Genomic DNA, 18,822 nt, shown 5'->3' with positions numbered 1-18,822 from the left:
CTGACCAATTCCATCAATAAAGTTTAACAAACCAGACAATGTTACTGCACATTTAAGGCTCATAGGATCGTTATAGGTCATATATAGGCTAAAATGACATTTCCGCTCCCAACTTTAAACTAAAGAACCTAAGGACTCATTTGATTCATATTACATGACTAATATGCATAGTTTTAACTTTCTAAAACTCATTCGAATCTATTTATGCACATTTAAGGCTCATTAGGTCGTTATAGGTCATGTTTAGAGCTAAAATGACATTTCCGCTCCCAACTTTGAACTAAAGAACCTAAGGACTCATTTGATTCTTATTACATGATTAATATGCATAGTTTTAAATTTCTAAAACTCATTCCAATCTACGTATGCACATTTAAGGCTCATTGAGTCGTTATAGGTCATATTTAGAGCTAAAATGACATTTTCGCTCCCAACTTTGAACTAAAGAACCTAAGGACTCATTTGATTCTTATTACATGATTAATATGCATAGTTTTAAATTTCTAAAACTCATTCCAATCTACGTATGCACATTTAAGGCTCATTGAGTCGTTATAGGTCATATTTAGAGCTAAAATGACATTTTCGCTCCCAACTTTGGTCTAAAGAACCTAAGGACTCATTTGATTCTTATTACATGATTAATATGCATAGTTTTAACTTTCTAAAACTCATTCCAATCTACGTATGCATATTTAAGGCTCATTGGGTCGTTATAGGTCATATTTAGAGCTAAAATGACATTTTCGCTCCCAACTTTGAACTAAAGAACCTAAGGACTCATTTGATTCTTATTACATGATTAATATGCATAGTTTTAACTTTCTAAAACTCATTCCAATCTACGTATGCACATTTAAGGCTCATTGGGTCATTATAGGTTATATTTAGAGCTAAAATAACATTTTCGCTCCCAAATTTGAACTAAAGAACCTAATGACTCATTTGATTCTTATTACATGACTAATGTACATAGTTTTAACTTTATAAAACTCATTCGAATCTATTTATGCACATTTAAGGCCCATTAGGTCGTTATAGGTCATGTTTAGAGCTAAAATGACATTTCCGCTCCCAACTTTGAACTAAAGAACCTAAGGACTCATTTGATTCTTATTACATGATTAATATGCATAGTTTTAACTTTCTAAAACTCATTCCAATCTACGTATGCACATTTAAGGCTCATTGGGTCGTTATAGGTCATATTTAGAGCTAAAATGACATTTTCGCTCCCAACTTTGAACTAAAGAACCTAAGGACTCATTTGATTCTTATTACATGACTAATATACATAGTTTTAAATTTCTAAAACTCATTCGAATCTATTTATGCACATTTAAGGCTCATTAGGTCGTTATAGGTCATGTTTAGAGCTAAAATGACATTTCCGCTCCCAACCTTGAACTAAAGAACCTAAGGACTCATTTGATTCTTATTACATGATTAATATGCATAGTTTTAACTTTCTAAGATTCATTCCAATCTACGTATGCACATTTAAGACTCATTGGGTCGTTATAGGTCATATTTAGAGCTAAAATGAGATTTTCGCTCCCAACTTTGAACTAAAGAACCTAAGGACTCATTTGATTCTTATTACATGACTAATATACATAGTTTTAACTTTCTAAAACTCATTCGAATATAATTATGCACATTTAAGGCTCATTAGGTCGTTATAGGTCATGCTTAGACCTAAAATGACATTTCCGCTCCCAACTTTGAACTAAAGAACCTAAGGACTCATTTGATTCTTATTACATGATTAACATGCATAGTTTTAACTTTCTAAAACTCATTCCAATCTACGTATGCACATTTAAGGCTCATTGGGTCCTTATAGGTCATATTTAGAGCTAAAATGACATTTCCGCTCCCAACTTTGAACTAAAGAACCTAAGGACTCATTTGATTCTTATTACATGATTAATATGCATAGTTTTAACTTTCTAAAACTCATTCCAATCTATGTATGCACATTTAAGGCTCATTGGGTCATTATAGGTCATATTTAGAGCTAAAATAACATTTTCGCTCCCAACTTTGAACTAAAGAACCTAATGACTCATTTGATTCTTATTACATGACTAATATACATAGTTTTAACTTTAAAAAACTCATTCGAATCTATTTATGCACATTTAAGGCCCATTAGGTCGTTATAGGTCATGTTTAGAGCTAAAATGACATTTTCGCGCCCAACTTTGAACTAAAGAACCTAAGGACTCATTTGATTCTTATTACATGATTAATATGCATAGTATTAACTTTCTAAAACTCATTCCAATCTACGTATGCACATTTAAGGCTCATTGGGTCATTATAGGTCATATTTAGAGCTAAAATGACATTTCCGCTCCCAACTTTGAACTAAAGAACCTAAAGACTCATTTGATTCTTATTACATGACTAATATACATAGTTTTAACTTTCTAAAACTCATTCGAATCTATTTATGCACATTTAAGGCTCATTGAGTCGTTATAGGTCATATGTTTAACAAGTTAATTATCTCCATAGTCTGCAACTATATCTTTTTATGCTTCAATGGAATATAAAGATAATATCGTGAGTGTGAACTTTGGTACTCTATAGCTCATATATTTTCCTTCCATCTTGCAGGGATCGAGTCGATTGGAATTAGAAAGTCAACACGACCTTAATTAAGGTTTGTAATGCATGATCTAAAGGGAGCTAAGTGGCCGGATTAGAGAAATTTGTTAGACTAACTCTCTAGCGTTTTGTCTTTATTTGTTAATATTAGTTTTAATTTGTTAGACTAGCTAGCTAGGTGTTTAAAAATTGTAAACGTACGTACTATACGCTTTTCTGTATTGGGTTAATATAAATGAAGGTAATTTAATGATTTATTAATAAAAAATAAGCAGATTCATACCTTTTCTATTCTGGTGTTGATTGGTGCGTGTACAGGTTTCAATACTCAATGGTGTATATATATAGATTTGGTTATTGCCACCTATTTTATATTTTAAAAGAATTTGGAAAAAAAAAATGTTGTTGAAGGGGGCTTTTAATGTACGCCTCGACGACATATGAATTTATGGCGCCAATGTACAGGTATTGGCGCAAAAATACAGGTCTGTTGAGGGGGATTTAAGAAGTGAGCCTCAACAGAGGTGTCTGTTGAAGCGGGCTTTTGTAAAGCCCCCCACAATAGGTCCTTATTTTTCGCTTTGTTTTTGGGCTGTTGAGGCGGGCTTTTGAAAGCCTCCCACAACAGACTACCTGTTGAGGCGAACAAAGCCCGCCTCAACAGGTATTTTTTCCACTAGTGATACTCACTTTAATATTATCTTTTCAAAAAAAAAATTCACTTTTTAATGTTGTTAATAGTTAATATAATGTTGGGCTCAACTATTAACAATGTCATCAATTAATGTTGTTAATTGTTAATGTTGGAGTTAGCTATTACAAATAATGTTGGACTCAATGTTGTTGAGTGCTTGAAATCGACTCGAGGCATGCAGTCAAGTTCATCAACAACCTAGGATGCCCCAGTGCTACACCCGCCCCTAGTACTCTTAATCAATAACTAGTATGTAACCCGGGCCTTGCCCCGGGTTTTGACTTTTATTCGGGTTTTTTTTTTTTTTAAATACGTGCACGTAGAGATGGTGTCATCATCAAATTACGGTGGTGACATAAGATTAGTAACCGATCAACAACCTCCCCTATTAAACCCCACATCCAAAAATCTAAACAAAGTTGGATCCTTTTCTTCAAAGTAATAGTTGTACATTTATGAATTAAGTAATCATTCATTTTTTTGCATTCACTTTTATTCAATGTATTTTTTATTGTAAAAATAATATATAGGCTTATATGGAAAGATATTACATAAGTTGTAGTTGGTTAAGATGGTAAGAAGTGTAACTTTTAACAAAGAGGTTTCGTTGGTGTTCGATCCTTGCTAGATGTTTTTTGTTGTAATAACGTGTCATGATGCTAATAAGTAGTGACGTGGCGTAATAAGGAGAGATCTACGTGACACGTATACATTCTTCAAAACGCCTTTTAATATATTAGTATAGATAGTTGTGTTACATAGTAGTACTTGATTAATAAGCATGCAACCATAATGCAATTATATATAGTAGGTATTTTATTTACAGGTTCGTAGTTCCAGTTAAGAGGTTTAGAATTAATTAAATAAATTGTGGTGATTTTACTGTTCATAACATTTATGTACGTAATGGTAAATTTCATTATGATAATTTTTTTTGTTACTCGCATAGTTGCCTAATTATCTTTGTTGTTCTACAGAAATTTGCAGAATTACTAATATTTGTTTTTGTATTACATATTCAAATTAGTTAATTGATCTTACTATGTAATTGTGGCTTCATATTTTTTTCCCTTTTTTTTTAACTTTTAATAATAATTTTATAATTGTAGGGTGATTATGTACATGCTTCAATCAAAGGAAAATTTGTGCAACAATTTCTCAAAGATTGGCGGAAGGAAAAGTCCACAATAAGATATTTTTCTGTCATCCCTAATAAGGATTTATATCGTGTTGTCTATGACAACAAGATAATGGTACAATTTTTTCAGAATACGATTGTCAGAGCTGTTGCAGATGTTGATAACATCCCATTGTATAGATTTGATTTTATACAATTACAGTTTTTGGACCAATTCCGTAGTAATGCAGTACTCCCTGGTATATATTTCTCCCTTTTATTTTTATTTATTCCAACTCATGCACATGAAATTATAATTGACTCACCCCTGTTGTTTACCTTTTCTTATAAGATGTGGTTGGTCTGGTTGTGAACGAAGTCAGAGACTCAATCGAAATAGAAGACAAGTGGTACATACAATTTTAATTTTTTTTAATAGCATTAATAATAATAATAATAATAATAATAATAATAATAATAATAATAATAATAATATTAATATGCTTAATTGAATTATCAAATATGTTCAGGGAACAACGCATCCAAATCAAGTTTTGGAACGATTGCTTTGTTGAGTACTCAAAACAAAAAGATTTACTAAGTGACTCTACTAAGCCTTTTCTTATAGTCGTTACTTCTACCATGGTCAAAGAATTTAATGGTAAGTATTATACTAATAATATTAAACATTACAATAGCTCTTACCATTGCTTTATAACTTTCTCCTTTACTTTCATGGTTTAGGTAAACTTAATCTATGTACTTCTTCGTCAACTAAAATCTATATAAATCTTGAAGTCTCTGAAGTTGTTGAATTGAAATCTATATTAAGGTATTCAAATAGTATTATTTTGGATGTATAAAAATTTGCTTTCAAATCAAATAATATTGACCCATGTCCTTCATCTTAACCAATGAATTAATATTCTTAGTTGTAAACGTACTGATCGAATTTATCATATCCAAACTTAAGTAGATTTAAACTTTTAAACTCGTTGTTTGTTTGCATTTTCTTAATATCTTAGATAGTTTATAATACTCTTTTAGATGGAGAAAAGTCCACACCTTATTATTGTTTTTGTTCTCTCTTTCCAAAATAAAAAAAAATTTGTTTATCTTTAACTTACAAAAAGTGTGGGGAATAAAAAGTGAATGAAATCCTTATCATTAAGGTAATCGAAATTACAATCACAATTTGTTACCAATAAATGCCATGGGCTTGCTTAAAAAAACACATAATAACATCTATCCATCCTATGTTTGGTGTAATTTTCACACCTAAATTGTGGTTCTTTGTGCCGGATAAAAGACAATATTTTGTCTTTGATTGCGCAATAGCAGTCTACTATCATTTGGTGCAGCAATTGCCCTCCTTGTATAATACTCCACCATAAATTTTAAAGAATACTACGTAAGATGGATCTGAGAAGGGTAGGAGGAGGCTGTGAGAGACTGATTGAGCTAATAGTGATAGGTGTGTCCTTCCGTTGGATGCTTGGTGAGGATGTATCATCAATTGAAAAAGGAAACGATTGAGGAGTTGGGGAAAAGCCTCCCTCTTTAATTGAAGCTAAGGGAATACTGATATTTAATTTTACCATCATCGTGTGTTTTTGTGGATTTTTGGTGGTCTTGCGTCACAAAAGCTTATTATATGTATATATATACGAAAAGGTAGAGAAGTAGGATAAATTTCCGTTGGAATATATCTTTATCATATTATTTAGCATCTTATCAGATTAACTATTAAGTGGTCTCAAACAGAAATTTAATCATCATAAGACTCTAATATTATTTATTTATTTATAATTATCCTAAAATATAGTTAATTATATGGGATTACGTGAAAATCTGACGTGGCGCTTCGAAATCTCTTGAAAAAACTCCCCTTTATATATTAGATTCGGATATAAATCTCAAAAAAAAAAAAAAACACATTTCTGTTTTGCTGAATTTACACTATTCATTACTCCGTAACGACCTGTTTGGTTTGGTATTATTCGAAACGAGCTAATAGGATTCAAGGTCCCCCAACTTTGGAAAAAAAAAGGTAGTTTAGTCCCTTTAGTTGCAAAAAGAGCAGTTTATTTCCTGCTTTTGGATGGAATCCGCTGCTTTCTGCCTTCCGTTACTAACGTCCGTTTAAAAGCATTAAAATTAAAGGGAAATTAAAATAAAAGCCACAAAACGACATAAAAAAACAGTTACTTTTTCATGTAATCAATTATTAAATTAAGGGAAATCCATATAAGTTAGCTTTTTTTTTTTCTAAAAACTAGCCGTTGGAGCTCTCAAAAAACACAGTATTTAACATGTCATATACACAGCAACAATTAAACACTTCAAAAAAAAAAAATCCTTCTTCTCCATCATCATCTCTATGTTTCATCTCTGTTGCTTCACCATAACTGACTCTTCTTAAGAAAAAAGGTATTTTCCACCATTTATGTAAATCTTAAGTTAGCTTATTTTAACAATACTTAAACATATGTAGGAATGTATTTTTCTTAAATAAATTAACCTGGTCCACCTATTATTATTGTGGACCAAGCCCAAAAGAGGAAGGTGATGCTCTTACTAATTCCATTCACACGTGTGAATGAAGTAAGCCCATTTTATATTTGTTGTTGCTTCCTCTTCTCATTCATTTACTCGTCCACTATTTTCTCTCTCCTCATTCACGGTTTCTTCTCTCCTCCTTCTCTTTCCTCCGTCTCTCCTTCTTCTTCTCTCGATCTTCTACAATTTGTGTCTCCATCTTCAATTTCTCTCTCCTCCATTATCAATGTCGCCACGAACCAGGGGAGGTACTTCATCTCGAGCTCGAGGAGGACTCAGTAGGGGAGGTACTTCATCTACAGGTCGAAGAGGACTCAGTAGGGGAGGTACTTCAGCTGGAGGTCGAAGATTCCTCCGTAATTCACTTAATCCAATCGAAAATTCACGTTTGTTTTCTTTTTCCAATTTTTTTGTAATTCCTTTACCTTTCGTTAGCCAATTTTACCTCAACATACGCGCATGATGTTTTTTTCTTTTTCATGTTTTTATGTGTTCATATTGTCTCGCATTGATTTATTTTTGAGATTCTACTAGAGGTTTTTCAAGTTTTTGTTTGATATGAAGTTTTCCGTTCACGAATTAGGGTTTGTGTCCCTAATTTTCAAAATTAGGGTTTCTAAGCATGTTTTGCTAATTTTTTATGTTTATTGTTTTGATAATAGCTAGGTTGTTGTAAACATTCATAATTTGAAGTTTTGTGGCCATGATTTAGGGTTGAATTTGACTAATTTTCAGAATTACTTTTTCTATGCATTTTGTTGTTGATTTTTGTGGTTCATTGGTCTGATAATACCTATTTGTTGTCTACATTCACTATTTAAAGGTCATTATGCTATCGTTTTAAGTATTATTGTGTATAATTGAGTTAATTGTAATTGGTATAAATAAAAATGTTACTATACTCTCAGTGATGGTCACTATATGTAGTAGAGTATTGTTTTGGAATATTTATTCTGCACACTGATTTCTGTTAATGTACTGTGTAGATGAGCTGCCATTGAAGCATATTGTGAAAAGGAAAACAGTAGCAACTAAGAAACAACCAGTGGTTCAGCAACAAGATAATCCACAAGTGAAACCACCAATTAAGAAGCGAAAGGCTGTCACATTTCAAGAAGAGGACAACACGTCTGGTGGTGATGGTGATAATATTGAAACAAAACCATCTGGTGCACAGACGTTAGCTTATACATCTTATTACTATTTTTCTAGTACATGTGTCCTTTATTTTTTATATCGTATCTTCTGTGTTGAATTATGGATTTATGTTTTGTCATGGCTTTAATTGCACAAAATTCCAAACCGTGGTGTGTATATAGTATCTTCTGTGTCACTTGTGGAGTTCGTGTTCTTTTTTTTAAATCATCTATTCCATACTTTCTGTTTTACACCAAGACCTTCAAGACAAGGTGTAGGCCTGCAAAATTGGTTGAACTTATTTCTGGTTTATCTGAGAACTAAATAAAGGCTGCTGTTGACATTGGGTTAGGGGGTTGCTGAGTATACAACTGACCCAAACATAAACTTCTATGTTAGGGTGGTTGGTAAATAGTTTTGACCCCATTAGCTATATGTTTACTATTGACCAGAAAATAGATTTTGTTATTTCAGATTATGATGTTTATGATGTTTTCTGTTTACCTTTGAACCCCATGAAAGAGGTTGTAGAAACTTCTCGTAGTGCTAATGAAACTAACCCCGATTACCCCTTGAAGCTTGAGTGGAGACGTAGGTTTGGGCATGACCTTAGTGAGTCAATACCTTTGATTTTGGTCGAGGAAAGGATTCCTCTTTTACTGACGATCATATGGATGAGTTCAAACAGTTATTTGTTATGCATGCTCTTTCCTCATTTTTAGCCCCTACTGCAAACAGAACCGTTGATTTGAGGATAGCCAAGAGTGTAGTTGATGTGAATGAAATCAAGACATATAATTGGTCTAAATATGTACTTGACAGACTTTGTGAAGTATTTTCAAGTTATAAAGGTCTTAAAAATCCTAAATTTTTTTCCGAGTCTCCTGAATGGTGTTGTGGTTGTGTTGTCATGTTAGAAATCATTTATTTTCACCGTTTGAAGTTTAGGAATGTTGCAATAGACTCAACTTTACCACTAATTCTACATTGGACAATGACCTTGTTAGAAATAGAGTAAAACTTGAGATGAGTTGTAAGTTGGGAGTGGGCTTCTAGATTCTAGGATCTACCCTGTAAGTGAGAAGTTAGTGTTTGTGGATGGCCAAGTTTACACGGGAGAAGATGCGGGTTTGCGAGCTAACCAAGCTAACCAAGCCTCAAATGAAGAGGGCAGAGGAGATAAAAATGATGGTCAAAGGGAAATCTGTTTCCGGCTTCCACCTGGTTCTATGTCAAATGCCGACATTCGTGCAATTGCTGTTGATGTAAGTTCTTTTGTCTATGATTATTTAATTTTTGTTTCGTATATGTTTTACATTTATTATTCACTTTTTCTGTTCATTTTTTTTTTTGCAAAACGTATATGAGAACTTCTTGTTCATGAAAAGGGATATGAAAGTTGTCTCAAACTTCTACATGGACCAGATTAAAGAGCTTCTTTACTCAATTCATCATGATCCCACCTCGTCGTCTCCCCAAATATCCTAGTCTGATGCATTTTTTTAGTGATCCTCGTGTGCATGCAATAGCTTCTTAGATTGCAGAGCTTGTCATTTGGGTGACCAAACTGCCTGGTGGACTGGATAATATTGCAGCTTTTGATAACTGCATGGTAACACTCACTTCACCTTTATTTATTTCTATATGTTAACAATGGGTTACAATATTTTTAAAAAATGTTACTATAACATGAAGGTCATATTTAACACTAAAAAGTCCTTTATTTATTGTTTATTTTTTGGTTTTTACTTTGTTTCTTCTGCTGATTTGTATTACTATACTACTTATTTAAGAACAACAGAAACCAACAACCTAATCTTGACAAGCCTAAAACTCATCATATGGATGATGGTGAGAATACACATGATACTGGGGATAGTATAATACCCACAATCGGATTCGAGCATGTTCTGGAAAATGGTGGTGCCAAATGTTCAGCTGTAAATTGGAAGGCTTCTGGTGGTGGCAATACTTTAGTTACACCAATTCTAAGGTCCAATATCAAAGATATAAAGTTTCTCTCTGAATTTGTCGAAAAACTCGTTGACTATTGTCTTATTGATGATGGATGCATGGTTTCCAAGTAAGTACATGCTTTTCTCAGATCATTGACCCTTTCAATATATATAGACACCTATAGGAAAACCATAGTGACCTTTTTCTTCTTCTTCTTACATGTACTTTTATGTCTAGTGAGCAATTGGTTTCATTTCATAATGACTACATGATTCCAATAAATGAGTTTTGCTCATTAGGAGCATCTTCTTGAGCTATTCACTGTAGTATCATTGATTGTTGGGCTCTTTTTCTTAAAGAAAACCAGAAGAACAGTGAGGAAGGAGCTACAAAATTGTATCTCGGTGTCTCAATGAGTGTGAGTTTTTTATTTAAATTAATAGTTTAAAACAACTTACTACTAACTAGTTAGAGTATCATTTTGCCTAAAAAAAATTCTTTTTCATGTTGTTTGTTGAAGGCTGAATTAATAGATGTAGCAAAAAGCATACTATCTACGTTACAAGTTGAGTCACAACAAACATCCCTTCTTCATCAGAGTTAGAAGAATTGGATTCAATTGCCTTCGAACAACTTTGATGTGTCAAAGCTTGAACTGGTAACAATCATAATTTCTGTACATATGTACTTCAAAAATGTGAAACGTTTCTCTGTATACATAGTGCCCTTTTTATAATAAATAATGATTGTTATTGGATGCATACTAGTGTATCATAGTGGGACTGATATTGGGATAAATGTTTTTATGTTTTGTCTGTTTGAGGGAGGGTATGAAAAGAGGATGGAATTTAATATTGTTGTGTGCACTTATATGCTAGTTACCTGAATTAAGTGTCTGGTGAATGAGCTAGATAGAACATCAGGTTACGAAATGTGCAAAAAGGGTCACTATATATAATTTAAATAGTCACTATGTAATTAATTTTTTTTGTGCAGGTATTCGTTCCCGTGTTTTACTGTAAGCATTGTTTCCTACTTGTCTTAAATTTGAAGGAAGGCAAAGTAAAATTTCTTGGCAGTAGGAGTTACAATAAAGCCAAGATCGAAGACTTTGGATTGTTGGCGGGTGTTTTGGTACTTCTTTATCTCTTAGTTAAACTTGTCCATAGTACATGTAGTGTCGAACCTAATGTCGTGTTCATTTTCTTGTAGTGTGATAATTTCAGTACATTTATTGATGAAAAGCTTCCACACAGAAATGTTAAACTACACCATGGACTTTCCAACGATAAACTGGAAATCTGCGAAACCCAACCTTGATGATGCAGTTTATGTGATGACAAGCACGCTCTACTTTGAGGGAGATGATGAGTTTAAATGTGATGCTTTGAGAACAGTTAAGTTTTTTGTTCTTTGTGATTGTTATTTTTTTTGTTTCAAATCTTTTTAAACGTGTTCTAATCTTTATATATTTTAAAATTTGTCAGACTCCAATTAGGCGACTTCTACGGGCACAAATTGGGGCATCTTTGGTGCTTTCTAACATGAACAAGAGCAAGTTCGATATGCTGAGTAAAATAGCAGAATTTCGGCCTTGGAGAGAACAAATTGCAAAAGAATTGGACAAGAAAAGGAAAGGAAATAACAAGGTTGCCACTACATGAAGTACAGAGGAGGTAACAAGCAGCAATCAATATTTTGTACAGAATTAACAGGCAGTTAAATGTAATCATCAACTGAACAATTAATTTGCAGTTGTATTTTATAGGAAACTTAACCATTTTCCCCACTGGTTATGTAAGTGGAAATTCCACATTCGTTTTGGAATTATATTTTGTAAAAGTACTAATTGTCTCTAGTTAACTCAAGTTGACTTATGATGTATTGCCATTTGTGGTTATTATAATATTTGAAAAGGTCACTATTTTGGGGAAAAAGATTTTTTGGATCTTTTTTGCTTAGGTGTGTATTGTGAGACAATAGCCTAATCCTATAACCAATACGCAACCAATTCTATTCAATGTGAACTTTTTCCAAACCCAAGTTGACTTGCGTTGACTTTTGGTGTATTGCAATTTTTGCGGTTATTATATAATAAAAATAGGTCACTATTTTACGGAAAAGAATTTTTTATTGTATTTTCGGCTTTCCTATTATTTTATGGTACAAGAAGCTTCCTAATGTTAATAAATCCAAATTCCAATATTAATATAACCAATCATAACCTTTGTTTACAAGAATTTTCAACGTAGGATATATAGTTCTATGCATGCACTATATAAAAAAAAGGGTCACTATGAGACAACTATAGCATCGTTGGACTCCCTGTTCTGTCAGTTCACACAATGGTAGTGAAGTCTGCTTTGCATAACATGAATATTGGATCAATTATCAAGAACAACAAGTAAGTCATTCCTGCAGTCATAGTCACCTTCATTGAAAGTATAGTTACCATAATAGAAACAAAATTACACAACTGGATTACCAAAATAGAATATAAACTCAAGAATCAGAATAAATGCTTAGGCGTTTTGGAGCCAAATTCCATGTGCTTTCTCCTTTTCCCTTGTTAAAGTTGTCATAACTCCCTAGAATCCTCTTCTTTGAATTTCCTTTAGTGTTGGCATGAGCCGGGTCCAAAACTTACACAGAAGTCTCATTCTCAGTTGTCTTATTTGTTGTGTTCTGTTCATTATGGCTTGCAGCTGCAACAATTGTTTGAATAGATTATGAATCTTTCTTGAAGTTATCTTCAATAATTTTTCTAGCCTCTTCTATTGTATGGCTCTTAAGGATCGGATTGTAGTATTTTCTCAGCATGTGTAAACGCCAGGGGGTGAAACTTTTCAATAATCCTTTAGCTTTTAGCTGTGCCTCATGCTTGTTCCACACCTCAACCTTTGCGAACTTTGTCCATCTAAAGGAGATGTACTTCTCTGGGATTTTTTTGAACAGGATTCATATGCAGAACACAAATACAATGAAAGCATAACCAACCCGACTCCTCAAAATTCTTGCAAGGACAAATAATGATCTCATTCGGCGGATCATACATCACAGATTGTGCGGAGCCAACCCTATCTTCAAGGTAAACTTGATAAATCATCTTTGGTCCATTTGTGTGAATGAGTTGTACTTGAGCAACAAGATTAAATTCTTCTTCAAAATCCCTGAAAAGTGTATGTGTGTAGACTTGAGCACCATGTTTCAATAACGAAGTCATTGGATAGTGTGAAGTCGGAATAGATTTGGTGGTGTTGAATTCATCAACATCTTCTGTCCTTCTCCATCTCTTTATTATTTCTTGAAATATGTGATAAAACTCAGTCAAACTAGTCTTCTTAGTAGCTCTGAAACCCACAACATTATTCGTACTCTCACTCCTCTATGATGACAAAATCCCAGCATAGAAGAAGTCCTTACTCAGAGTCGTTGCCCACTTGTGTCTTAATTTATATATTATGATGAACCATTTATGTTCCTTTAGATTGTACATTGTTACCATTGCTTCCCAACATGCGTTAAACTCAGCTTCATGAAGACAACCACTCAAGCATTTGTTGAAAGCGGCTTTGAATGTTGAATCACTCTTCAGGACTCCAAATTGTGTTACTGCATTCTGCATCAAATGCCACAGGCAAAGTCTATACCTTGTGGATGGAAATACCTGCAAGAATCAATAAAGTTATTATCCCCCTAAAATCATGGTTATTATCTTTGAAAAAGGTCACTATATAAATGATTATCGACTTAACTTCTTTATTACTCTAGCCATACCTGCATCTTGGTCAGTAAAGAGTGTGATTGGACTTTTGTCACCCATAGCTTTTTTGAAAGTCTCAAACAGCCACACAAAGGATTCTGTTTTCTCATCTCCTAAGAATGCACACGCAAACATAGTATTTTTACAGTGGTTATTAATCCCCACAAACGGTGCACATATGAGGTTGTAACGGTTTGTTCTGTAAGTAGTGTCAAAGACAATAACATCACCATAAATTTTGTAATCTTCTAGCATTATCGAATCCCTCAAAACAAATTACAAACCCTTCCATCCTTATCCAACCTTATTCTGAAAAAGAAATTAGGATCTTCATAATAAGCATCTTGCAGTTTGTCATAGACAACTTGAGAATCTCCTCCTTCAATAGCCTTAATTTTCAGCTTATAACAGAAATTCATATGATCCTTATATGAATGCCCTACAACATCTTCTCCACCAGCTTCGTTTGACATGTATCGAAAGGACTCACTAGGTCGAATACCTAATTTGTGCATAGCCTCTATTGTTTGCTCTTTAGGTACTGTCATTGCACGTTTTGAGCGGTGCCATAACATGCTGTATTATATCAAATTGACCTCCATCATTCAGTTTTGCTTTTATCAAAGTATTACGACATGTCCTAGTTATTGCAACTCTTCTTGGTTTTCTTTTCTGTATTTTCACAGAAGAACTTTCCTCTGTTAGTAGACCTTCAATTTCATCTATCTCCTGTTTTTGGTCTTTTTTCAACATAGTGTTTCTTTGTCCAGCTGCTGAACACAGAAACAGCTTTGTTGTGACCTTTGTAGTTCCAACTTTTCGTACTTGTTTTGATTTCCTTACACTGAAACCTACACCAGCCACATGTTGGCTATACAAATCATATATTTACGTAAGACTTGCCCTAGTTTCTCCAACAAACCAAACATATATTTCTTGACCATTATTTGTTGCCCTAGCCGTACTCTCTGCAATTAGTTCAATTATTGTGTAACTAAGAAATGTGCTACCAACTTACAGTACTATGTTATATACAAAACTAACCTATTATCCATGTAAATACTATAGTCCATCACTTTAAATTCATATAGTAACCTTTTATTATTTCGTAGTTACCTTTATGCAATTAAAACGCCAATAAACAAGGTATAAAACTCACAAACTAGATATAGTGACACTTTATCACAACATAGTAGTGTTTAACTTCAAGGTAAAAATTATGGACATATAACAATAATCAATTTACTCGGCACAAATAGCATAGTTTACATAAGTCGCAGAATTAACTCAAGAAGAAAATAAAATCACAAAATCGCAGAATTATATGTTTACACAAAAAAAAAATCACATTAATCAAAAACGAAATTGTATAGGTACCTTATGTGATTGCATAAATCAAAACTAGGTCATCTTCAACCTCTCTATCTTCATGATCTGGAACATGAATTTTACAATATAATGTTTGAAATTCTGTTTAAAAAATAGCATAGTTTGATAAATTTGTTATTGCATAATCGATTACCTTCATTATGAATGTGTAAATTTGCACTTGACTCAGATTCATAAATCGATTTGTTAAGATCAATTTGTGTGATTTGTGATGATTGACTCTCAATGACTTCAGAATTTTCCATTGGTCTTCGATGTTCTTTTTCATTTTCCGGTAAGGAGAGTAGAGAGAAATTTATAGAAGTTGGAGGAGAGACAAAGCTGATCGCGAGCTTGAGAGGAAGAGAGATGGAGGAGAGAATCGCGAGTTGAGAGGCAGAGTAGAGACCTGGTTTATTTGGTGAAGGTGATTACGTGGAATAAGTTATGCGGCTGCCCCTTGTGAGGGGGTCAAAAAACACGATGGGGCGCCTCTTAGGAAGAGTGTACGGCCCGCACGACTTTTCCCCTCTGGATGTGGCAAGCATATTAAGTAAACAGGAACTAACTGTGGGCGTTAGTCTCTTTTTACTAGTCTTTAGGAGTCGCCATTCAGTTTTTGAAAACTGACAAAATCCGGTTGTCGTGATATGCCTGGAGAGCAAACATATATGATTTACAACGCCCATAGATTCCCTTGTGATCCCTGGTATATATGGAGGTCCCTCAACGTACATCCAGCGGAGCAGAGATTGAGAATTCGGGGGACGTTTACTAATACGGGGAGTGCCCAACATTAGCCAACGCGGCGCGGTCCTTACTAGTTCAATTGTGACGATGATGGGACAAGCGTTATGCTACATTACTACTCTTTTAATGCACAGATATTACTACACAAATATCAAAATGATGATTTAGGTTGATTTAAGGAACTTAACAATACCGGTTTGTCCAAGAGTTATCTGATTTAGGCGTGAGCAATATAACAGATTAAAGTTAGCAAATTTATATGGTGGGGAAAACAATAAAAATATAGACTCACGTTACAGCAAAGCGTAGGCTTTACTACGGTTCTGAGGAACACCTACTACTTGAATTTGCTAGCTTTCCGTTTGGTTTTAGAACTTTCCGACGACTGACTAATCATGGGTCGAGATTCTTCCAGAGTTTTGAGTATTTTAGGCTTAAGGACTGTGTTTAGGTTCCAACAGCACTTTGACAATATTCAACGATCAGGCGGTCGTGTGGGCAGGGTCTGCTTAACAGTGTGTTAAATATGGCAGACACACGAATACGGGACAGAGAAAAGCTTCGGTCAATACTCAAGCTTAAGGGTTTTGGGTTGGAATCGTGTGTTATTTTCCGGTTTTCAGAGGCCCTATTTATATTAAAATAGGCCAGAATAAGATAAATTTCGGAATGGGAATTTTCCAACTGAGATCTGTTGTGCGCTAGAAATTTCCAGTGCTTGGATCAGGAGCGCTGGTTATTTCTAGCATTTGCATTTTGTGACAACTGGATTAATTCTATCTTTTGCGTGATTGTGTAAGAAGAAAACTGCAGCGCTGGAATAAAGCAACACTTTTGGTTTGAGCGCTGGAATAAAATGACGCTAAGGCTGTCAGAGCTGGTGTTTTACTTCACTTTTCCAGTCTTATCGGTTTTTACCGAATCTTACTCACGTTTTCTATCCTTTAGGAACACGAGTTGGACTGCAACTCTTAGTCCTTACCTAATGATGAATCTTAAGGCGATTCAACCACTTAGATAAATTATCTTGCATGGTTGCTATTCTGGGCAGCGTTCAAGCATAGAAGTTACTAGAAATACCAGTTTCTAAAAATGGAAATAGGGTTTAAGGGATTTTTAGTCAGTCATGGATCGTTCGCGGAATATTTAGGAAATCTTAGTCAAGCGGTGTTTGGTTTCATCATTGAACACACCGTGTCGGGCCTAGGGAAAAATGTATGTGTCTACAGTTAGCCCCCACTTTGATTTAGTCTGAGCAAGACGACAATAAAAGTATTGGTAGACGGAATGCGTCTGAGACCTAGCTTGGTTAAAACTAAGTCTGAAAGAGGGTCTCGCAACCCCCCAAGTGATAACATTTGATTGAAGGGTCATCAATGGAAATGTCAATAGTGAAGGAAATAATTCCCTTGGTCCAAGTATGCATTTAATTCTAAGTTTAATAAATGCGGTTCAGTATTAATTAACAAGTTAATAATTCAGTGAGATCAAGTGAACTGAATGCCTAGCTAAAGGCCGCTTCAGTTCAAGTGGAATTAATAATATTAATCCACAACTTACTCTTGACTGAACCCGTAGGGTCACACAAATAGTAGGTGAACGGATCAAGTATTTAGGTGAATATATTATTCATTTAGTACTCTATTTATGATCATTCGGAAATGACGGATCTCGGTTCCAGTGGGAGCTGAAATCGTCAAAAGGCAAAGTAAAGAATATTCCGAAAATGATGATATTGTCGGAAACGGAAATATGGTTCATGGCCGAAATATAAATATTATCCAAGTCGTAGATACTGCCGGAAACGGAAACATGGTTCGTATCGGAAAATATTATCGGAAATAAAAATATTGCCGGAATCGGAAATATTGCCGATAATGGAAATATTTACTGGAATCGGGAAAAGTGTCGGAAAAGGAAATTATTTTCAGAATCGGAAATATTAATGGAAACGTAAATATTTGTTCGAAACGGAAATGGATTCCGGAATCGGAAAAAGAATCGAAAAATCGAGGAGTAACAAGCCGACAAGTGAGCCGGCCCATCGCTCGACAAGCAAGCAAGGCAGCAGCACCATAAGCCGCGCCAAGCAAGCAAGGCAGCAGCGCCATGGGCCGCACCAAGCAAGCAAGGCAGCAGCAGCTCCATGGGCCGCGCCAAGCCAGCGAGCAAGGCAGCAAAACTCCATGGGCCGCGCCAAGCCAACGAGCAAAGCAGCAGCAGTGCTGGCCCGCCAAGGCAAGGCCGCAGCACGCTAGGCCTTCGTCCAACTTTGGCTGGGTGAAGGAAATAATGCCCTTGGTCCAAGTATGCATTCAATTCTAAGTCTAATAAATGCGGTTCAATATTAATTAATTATGCAAGTTAATAATTCTGTCAGATCAAGTGAGCTGTACGCCTAGCTAGAGGCCGCTTCAGTTCGAGTGGAATTAATAATATTAATCCACAGCTTACTCTTGACTGAACCCGTAAGGTCACACCAATAGTACGTGAACGGATCAAGTATTTAAGTGAATTAAATACTCTATTTATGAACATTCGGAAAAGACGGATCTCGTTTCCGGTAGGAGCTGAAATCGTCAAAAGGCAAAATATAGAATACTCCGGAAATGATGATATGGCCGGAAACGGAAATATGGATCGTGACGGAAATATAAATATTATCCAAGTCGTAGATGTTGCTGGAAACGGAAACATGGTACGTATTGGAAAATATTATTGGAAATAGAAATATTGCCGGAATTGGAAATATTGCCGGAAACCGAAATATTACCGAAATCGGAAATATTGTCGGAATCGGAAATAAATTCCGGAATCGGAAATATTAAATATTTGTTCGAATCGGAAATAAATTCCGGAATT

The 18,822-nt window shown here is 34.6% G+C and overlaps 1 protein-coding gene across 1 annotated transcript; it reads right to left on the bottom strand.

Annotated features, from left to right (window-relative positions):
• Positions 1-12,417: 12,417 nt before the first annotated feature.
• LOC130463285 (protein FAR1-RELATED SEQUENCE 5-like) lies at positions 12,418-14,315 on the bottom strand. Its single transcript, XM_056832374.1, has 5 exons — positions 14,146-14,315; positions 13,846-14,041; positions 13,582-13,746; positions 13,012-13,464; positions 12,418-12,555 (listed from the first exon to the last, which is right to left on the bottom strand). Exons 1-5 carry the CDS (start codon positions 14,313-14,315, stop codon positions 12,418-12,420), a joined length of 1,122 nt encoding a protein of 373 aa, XP_056688352.1.
• Between the last annotated feature and the right edge of the window lie 4,507 nt (positions 14,316-18,822).

The sequence above is a fragment of the Spinacia oleracea genome, chromosome 6 (assembly GCF_020520425.1).
Source record: "Spinacia oleracea cultivar Varoflay chromosome 6, BTI_SOV_V1, whole genome shotgun sequence".
Lineage (NCBI taxonomy): Eukaryota > Viridiplantae > Streptophyta > Magnoliopsida > Caryophyllales > Amaranthaceae > Spinacia > Spinacia oleracea.
This window is presented reverse-complemented; position numbering and strand designations above follow the sequence as displayed.